The sequence below is a fragment of the Lactuca virosa genome, chromosome 1 (assembly GCF_052849685.1).
Source record: "Lactuca virosa cultivar CGN04683 chromosome 1, Lactuca_virosa_CGN04683_v6, whole genome shotgun sequence".
Lineage (NCBI taxonomy): Eukaryota > Viridiplantae > Streptophyta > Magnoliopsida > Asterales > Asteraceae > Lactuca > Lactuca virosa.
In genome coordinates, this window is record NC_136426.1 from 151,520,375 (window position 1) to 151,528,164 (window position 7,790).

Consider the following 7,790-nt stretch of genomic DNA (forward strand, 5'->3'; position numbering starts at 1 on the left):
ATTTGTCCTTTTCTGCTATTTTTAAAAATTGTGTTTCTTTTTCTTTAATATATATATATATATATATATATATATATATATATATATATATATATATATATATATATATATATATCGAAGAAAAAGAAACAATTTTTAAAAATAGCAGAAAAGGACAAATACATTGCAATCGAATTGACTTATCATACTCATATGGAGTATATATAGTTTTTGTTGGAAATCAAACTAGTGTAATATCCTACCAATGTATCACAATAAAACCATTATTCAGAAAATTGTAAATACATTCGTTGCATAGGACAAGTGGTGGAAGTAAAACAATTAAAGGAAAGGAATTGTAAATTTGTGTTATTACATAAATGAATAGTATAAGTGAACAGTGTTCTAAACTGATATATTTTCTATTTATTGTTATTTACCGTTAAAACTACTATATTAAATTCCGACATTTAAAGTTATTTTGTAACGATAACATATTAAAAGGTTGTGATTCAATATTTCATTGTGACAAAATATAATTAAACCCCAAAAAATTCCAAAAAAATCATTAACAATTCTTTTTTTAGGTATATTCAAAACAAACCCACCCTGCCACCTAGGCACCCATGGCACCCTCTAGAAAAACTGAAAAACAAGACACCTTTTTTTGTTTGAGTAAGATTATGTTATAAATTTCTTGCCTATTAAGAAAACTGTAATTAATTATTGGTAGACAATTTTTTTTTTTGCTTTTTATTATAAAAAATATCTATTTAGTTTATAAAGTGACTACTTTATTTTTTATTAAATTAGTAAATTTATTTCAAATTATTCCCATAGTTTATAGCAATAATTTTAACGGTATGAATATAAAAAAGTAATTGACCGAATTATAGATTTTTAAAACAGTTAAAATAAGATTTGTTATAATTTCAAAAATAATTTAAAAACAATAAATTTGAAAATTTCCAGCTCATCACCTGACAGTTCCCCACACTTTTTCCATGTACACTCCATTTCTGCCGAATGGCGAGTTTTTATTGGGAGTATTTGCTGGCACCATCACATCTTTTTCTATTTCTAACTTTTTCCGTTTTTAAATTCCTTATTTCTAGTAATAAATAGTATTCTTTACTCAAATGTCATCAAACAATTAATATATACGTATACATATAATATTAGTAACGTTCACAAAATTACTGTATATTGTTTTATGGACAATATAAATCATAAATTATATAAATAAATAAATCTAAATTGGTTTGAATCAATGTTTATATATGAAAACATATATTTATATTTGGGTTTAAGTATATAATTCATAAACTATATAAGTTAATAAAATTAATTTGGTTTGAATCAATGTTTATATCTGAAAATATATATTTATATTTGGGTTTTAGTATATGTACTATTAAAATTATATAAATTAACTTTCATTTTATGATAACTTTCATGTAAAGTAATGCAATGTTTTGATTTTCATCTACTTCAAATAATATATTTATATCACTTTATATCAAATAATAACTTAATTTTTTTACCATATCCTTGAAGTATGCTGTATAAAATAGACTAAAAATATATTTTTCGTCCTCAAGATTAATATCAAAAATGTGATATTCGGAGGATGTCGGATGTGGCTTTCAACAAGTTTTGTTTATTATTACAATTTCAAGTAACAAACACTCAAACTTTTATATTAAAATATAATGATTTTCATTTTAATTATTTTAAAACAAAATAAATAGTTATATTCAGTTCAAAGCATCTACAACAGAATTGATTACATAAAAACAAGACATTTTCATTAATAATATTGACATTTTCATCAAGAACAAAAATACTAAATAGCCATTGACTTATAGAATATAAATGATATTCTAATACTATTTGATAAAAAAAAATATTAAATAATAGTATATATAAGACATTATTACAGTCGACATACTTTTTATAAAAATATATATTTTTTAATTATTTTTTATATTAAAATTTTGTTGAAGGCGTAAATAGATAATTAATTAGATAACTACAATTTGAAACATTAGAATCCTATTAAAACACTATATCTTCTTCTATGAGAGTTTTATCGAACTCTTTGTATATAAATTTACTCTTTACACCATTGAAGGGTTTCATCATTCATGAGAGAGTGGGGGACATGATATCATCGAGGACAAAAACAGCTTGTTTTTTGACCCATCAGCAGTAAATCCACCGCCCTTTCTTTAAATTTTAGTAATACCCAATTCATAATTCGAGTGGAAAAATCAAAAACCCAAGATTCTTGAAAATCATAGAGTGAGACAAACGGCAACAGGGGTTAAGTAAACGATAAAAAAGCAAGTTTCTTATAGGGAAGAACACACGGTTGCCATTGGAAGACTGCAAATCCGACGAAGTTTTAATAATTTATATCGAAATTCTGATTTGATGTGGTGAATTGAATATTAAAGAATCAAGTCAGGAGGAAGATCGGCTGAACTTTAGGTTTTTTTATCAGTTTGATTTGATGATCTCAAGAATTTCATCGTCTTCAACTTTTCGTTGATCGTTTCGAAGAAGTTCCCAATTTCAAGAACAGAGATTTACTTACCAGGTGCTGTCAATTGTTAAATTTCTGTGTCTCTCTTTAATTTAATTTAAGAATTAAGATCTTCGTGACTGCCGGCTGTCCCATGTGCTTAATGATGTCCGCTTCTTTTTATGTTATAATATACTTTTTAGATCCCTGTACCCAGGTTCAATTATTGACTTTTGCTCTGTTTTCTACGTTTCGATTTTCAAATTCAAAGATTTGGGTTTATGATCTTTGTAATTTGAATTCAATTTCATATATGCGTATTCGATCTCTCTCGCCCAAACTTATAATCACAAAAGAAAGAAGAATGTTATTGATTGGGACACCCCTCCATCATCTTTCCTGAGCCAGTTGTTTCTTGCACGCAAAGTGTTTGTTCATATGCCAACGCGATTCTTTGTGCCTGTCTTCATCTATTGATTTTTGGTATCCATTCGAGAATTACTTGCAACCAAATTGTAAACATATATAAATTATATTTCAAAGTTGTTGCTTTTGATTTGTCTTTGCTCATAGTTCATAGTCATACACCCATTGTTCACTTTAGGTGATTATTTATTAACAAAAGTCTCTTTATTTGATTGCAGGTTTCTTGTTCTTGAGTTGTAAATAGTGAATCAGATTGATGTACAATGCAGAGGTCACGTAAAGCTCTTCTTTCAAGAAGAGCTTTGGGAAAATCTACTTTTGGGAAAAATAACTTTTATAAGGTTTCATTGTCTCTTGCTGTCTTTCTTTGGGGGCTTTTGTTCCTGTTAAATTTATGGATCGGCCATGGTGATGGTTATAGAGGTCAGTCACAATCATATTTCCACAAACCATGTTTTTGTAGGGGTAAATCCGTCAATACAAGAAACTACATTATGTTTTACATTGATTCATTCATTATAGCATCATACTCTCTTTTTTCATGTTACAGCATTATACTTTGAAACAATTATAGCAATATCACAATCATAATTCATAACTAGTTTTTTTTTTTTTTTTTTCATTTAAAAGGTGTAAACAAATTTATGACATTATGTTGTTTATCTTATTTTACAGATAATCCTGAAGATCTTCCAAATGATTTAACAACATGGGATGAATTCAATCAAGAGTCCAATAACACATCTTATTGTTCATTATCATCAAACGAATGTCAATCCACAGGTCTAGATTCAGAAACCCTAATTGAAAGTGATCAAAAGGAAGAAATTATAAGTCAAGATCCTGAATTTGACCAAAAAGAATCAAACCCTTTACCAAAAAACCCTTCTAAACCTGAAAAAACAAGATCAGTCCCTTTAGGACTCGATGAATTCAAGAACAAAGCTTTCAACACAAAAACTCGCCCTTCAAATGGAAATTCAGTAAGCATAATCCACAGATTAGAACCAGGTGGAGCAGATTACAACTACGCATCTGCTTCAAAAGGTGCAAAAGTTTTATCAAGTAATAAAGAAGCAAAAGGGGCATCTGGAATTTTAACAATAGATAAAGATAAGTACCTTAGAAACCCATGTTCAAGTGAAGAGAAATTTGTAGTTCTTGAACTTTCTGAAGAAACCCTAGTTGACACAATCAAGATTGCTAATTTTGAACACCATTCATCGAATCTTAAAGAGTTTGAGATTCTTGGGAGTTTGGTTTACCCTACTGAAACATGGGTAAAGCTTGGAAATTTCACAGCTGGAAATGTGAAACATGAACAAAGATTCTTTCTTAAAGAGCCAAAATGGGTTAGATATATAAAGTTGAATCTTTTAAGTCATTATGGAACTGGGTTTTATTGTACTTTGAGTTTTGTTCAAGTTTATGGAGTTGATGCTGTTGAAATGATGCTTGAGGATTTGGTTAATGTTCAAGATAATAAAAAGTTTGTGAATAAAGAAGTTGAAAGTGATTTAAAAAGGGAGGATAAAGATAATGATAAGGATAATGATTTGTTTGATGGAAATAGAATGGAAGATGAGGAGTTTTTAGAGGAGGGTAAAAATGGAATTCGGGCAGTTAAGACAGTTGATGTGCCTGACCCTCTTGCGGAAGTAAGGCAACAACAAGCGGGCAGGCTGCCCGGGGATAGTGTGATCAAGATTTTGATGCAAAAAGTTCGGCTTTTGGACATAAATTTATCGGTTTTGGAGAGATATCTTGATGAATTGAACAATAAATATGGACATATTTTTAAAGAAATTGATGAGGAAATTGGAGAGAGAGATGTGATTATGGAGGGAATAAGAACAGATTTGAAGAGTTTTCATGAGAGCAAGGAGGCCTTGGTAAGTACTATTTTTATGCAAAGGGTATTTTAGTCATTTTTCTTATTGTCGATGTCAACCATTTTATTTATTTCTTGACAAATAATCAAAGCTAAAACTACAATTTTACACGTTCTCTTAGGGGCTGTTTGGCAGGATCTGAATTTTTAACATGCTGTTAAAATGACCATTTTACCCTTCTGTATCATTTTTTGTTGTATTCAATGTTTCTGTTTATAAAATAACGAACTAACTTCTTGAATAATTATAAAAATGACCATTTTACCCTTACGTATTGTAAAAATTGCTTTGTATAGAAATAAATGAAAGTTGATTGCTATTTCTTGTGTTTAACTTTAACCCTTTTTACTATTTACTGCAGAGTAAACAGGTTGATGATTTAGTTTCATGGAAAACACTCGTATCTCTTCAACTGGATGACATCACAAAGACCAATGCTTTCCTCAGGTTAAATTTTTTTTCTTGATGAGAAGGGCATTTACGTCTTTTTACACAGACAAAATATCAATAGCTTGTCCACGTCCCACCTTATCCCATCTTTTTATCTGCAATAAAAAATTACAGTTTTTGTCCCATTGACATCAGTCTGGTCTCAGTCCAATACAAATTATACTGTACCGTTATGTCATGTCATGTACTGTGTAAAAATGAATCTAATGAGTATGTGTGTGTGTGTGTGATTTTGGATGTAGGGCTGAGGTGGCAAAGGTGAGGGAGAATCAAGTACATATGGAGAATAAAGGGATTGTTATATTTCTTGTTGCCTTAACATTTGGAATATTAGCAATTTCCAGATTATTTCTGGATAAAATTTTGTTTGCTTTTTATAGTAAAAATAGGTCAGAAGAGAGTAGTAGTAAGATGGCGGATCGATCTTGGATTTACATGCTTACAAGTTGTACGATTATCATCGTTATACTCTCCTTATAATCATTTTCTTATGTTTGTTTTTGTTTATCTCTGTATATCTTATAAAGTTTAATGGAATATATATATATATATATATATATATATATATATATATATATATATATATATATATAACCTTTTTCAATCATTTTGAATTTTGGTTTTGTGTTATTATTTGAACTTGTAGTGCATTCATATTCATACGTGTTAATATAATAATATCTCTTTGGTAAAGAAGGAAAGCTAATTGGTAGACAACTTTGGGAGGAAGATTGTGTTGGCATAATTGTTTTGTTGTAAACACAAAGTTTGATGGAACTTTTTTTATTTATTATAATGACAAAGTTTGATTTATAGGACATTAGCATTTACTTGTATTTTCTATATTAAGGTATTATATTTATGGAACTATCTAATATTTACTTATAAATACCATACTTTTTCATACACTACAACACACTATAATCATCAATCCTTTCTCCCTTTTAAAAAGCATTATTTCTCATTCACCAAACATCAAAAAATGGGTCAAAATTCAAACACGCCCACCGGTCCATATACACTCAACACAACATCTGGCCAATACCCAAATTTAGAATCACCAGTCGGAGGATTCATGAACATGCTACTTCCAACAACTCACATATTCCACAACCACTCCTTTTCCAACAACCATTCCAACAAAACTACTTCCAACAACAGAGCCCTTACCAAACACCAAACCAATTCCAACAACTTCAAACCCAACCTTCCCAACAACTACCTTTCCACCTCCAATCTCCCCACAATGATGATTTCGAAAAGGTGCCGTAAACTCAACCAAAATCATCAAGAATGGAAAACCAAAGAAAAGGGGGAAATACCCTCACAAATATTGGGACGAAGATGATGAAGCGACACTTGCAAAAGCTTGTATTTCAATTATTCAATGTCTTTAGATGAGATGATGGGCAATGCCTAAACCATGATTATATTTTAGAACCGTGTTCTAGCAAACTTCCACTCACAAATGGGAAATGGTGAATACCAAACTTCCATTTTAGTAATGTAATTTTTATTTGGTTTAATGAAAGTTTTATTTTGTTTTAGAAAAGGTTGTATTTTTATTAAAGTTATGTAATAAAAAAAATAAAAAAAATAAACATATATAGATGATGTAGAGGAAATATATAGATGATGTAGAGGAAAGGTATAGTAAAAATGTAGTGAAGGTGATGTGAATCACACACTTTTAAGTAATATTACATTGTGGATAAACCCACATAAGATTGTCCCTATTGGAAAATATAAAGGTTTGAAAATTTATCCAAACTTGAATGAAACTCTTATAATTGAATATTAAATATTATAATCATAAATTTAAAAAATTATTATTATTTATTACTTTTGGCTTCATGTATAGATATTTGGGAAATGACATAATTGATGATTTTTAGGCATAACAAAACAAACTTAAAACTCTTAAGTGTGCATGCAACCTAAAACAAGATTTATATTTTCTTTATTGAACCTATATGTAACATACACGTTTTGAAATCGTGTTTTGTAATGAATAATATTATGTGATATTGAGTATTGAGTTCTAACAGATTGTTTTTACTTGAATTGAAGTAAAACTATGTTTAGAATCGCTCGGAAAATATTGGAAGTCTTATGAGATTCCAATCAAAAATCAAATATTGAAATTTAACGAAAATATAAAATTTGAAAATAAGTAAAATTATGTTAATGAAAGTTGTAAATAATATCGTTAGAAATATTTAGGCGAAAACCTCATCGAAATCTGAGTTATAACGAAGAAGTTATGGCCAATCGAAGATCCGCGACAAAACCGGCACGGCGCCGAATGACGTAAAAAGTGAGTTTTCGATAAACTACTTTTTAGCTTTAGTAATCTAAACGAAAGTCGTAGTATTCATTAAACCGAGAATTTTCATAGAAAAAGCGTCAAAATCTGACTTCGTATGAGCAAGTTATGATTTTTCTAAGTTTTGGAATAGCAGTAGACAACTAAAAAACTCGAAATAAAGATCGAGTGATTTTTAGCTGACACAACC

The 7,790-nt window shown here is 29.1% G+C and overlaps 1 protein-coding gene across 2 annotated transcripts; it reads left to right on the forward strand.

Annotated features, from left to right (window-relative positions):
* The first annotated feature begins 2,066 nt into the window (after positions 1-2,066).
* On the forward strand, positions 2,067-5,781 carry LOC145160221 (SUN domain-containing protein 4-like). Of its 2 annotated transcripts, none has more exons than XM_079079328.1 (5): positions 2,067-2,581; positions 3,151-3,355; positions 3,608-4,824; positions 5,186-5,271; positions 5,517-5,781. In XM_079079328.1, exons 2-5 carry the CDS (start codon positions 3,196-3,198, stop codon positions 5,752-5,754), a joined length of 1,701 nt encoding a protein of 566 aa, XP_078935454.1. In that variant the 5' UTR covers positions 2,067-2,581; positions 3,151-3,195; the 3' UTR covers positions 5,755-5,781. The 2 variants fall into 2 exon arrangements, with proteins under 2 accessions (XP_078935454.1, XP_078935464.1); XM_079079338.1 differs by lacking the exon at positions 2,067-2,581 and adding an exon at positions 2,728-2,989.
* Positions 5,782-7,790: the final 2,009 nt, after the last annotated feature.

Bases quoted from the DNA above. Each gene is read 5' to 3' on its own strand.
- LOC145160221 (XM_079079328.1), top strand. From the start codon at position 3,196: ATGCAGAGGTCACGTAAAGCTCTTCTTTCAAGAAGAGCTTTGGGAAAA. The intron at 3,356-3,607 runs GTCAGTCACAAT...CTTATTTTACAG, and splicing joins CCATGGTGATGGTTATAGAG to ATAATCCTGAAGATCTTCCA. The intron at 5,272-5,516 runs GTTAAATTTTTT...TTTTGGATGTAG, and splicing joins AAGACCAATGCTTTCCTCAG to GGCTGAGGTGGCAAAGGTGA.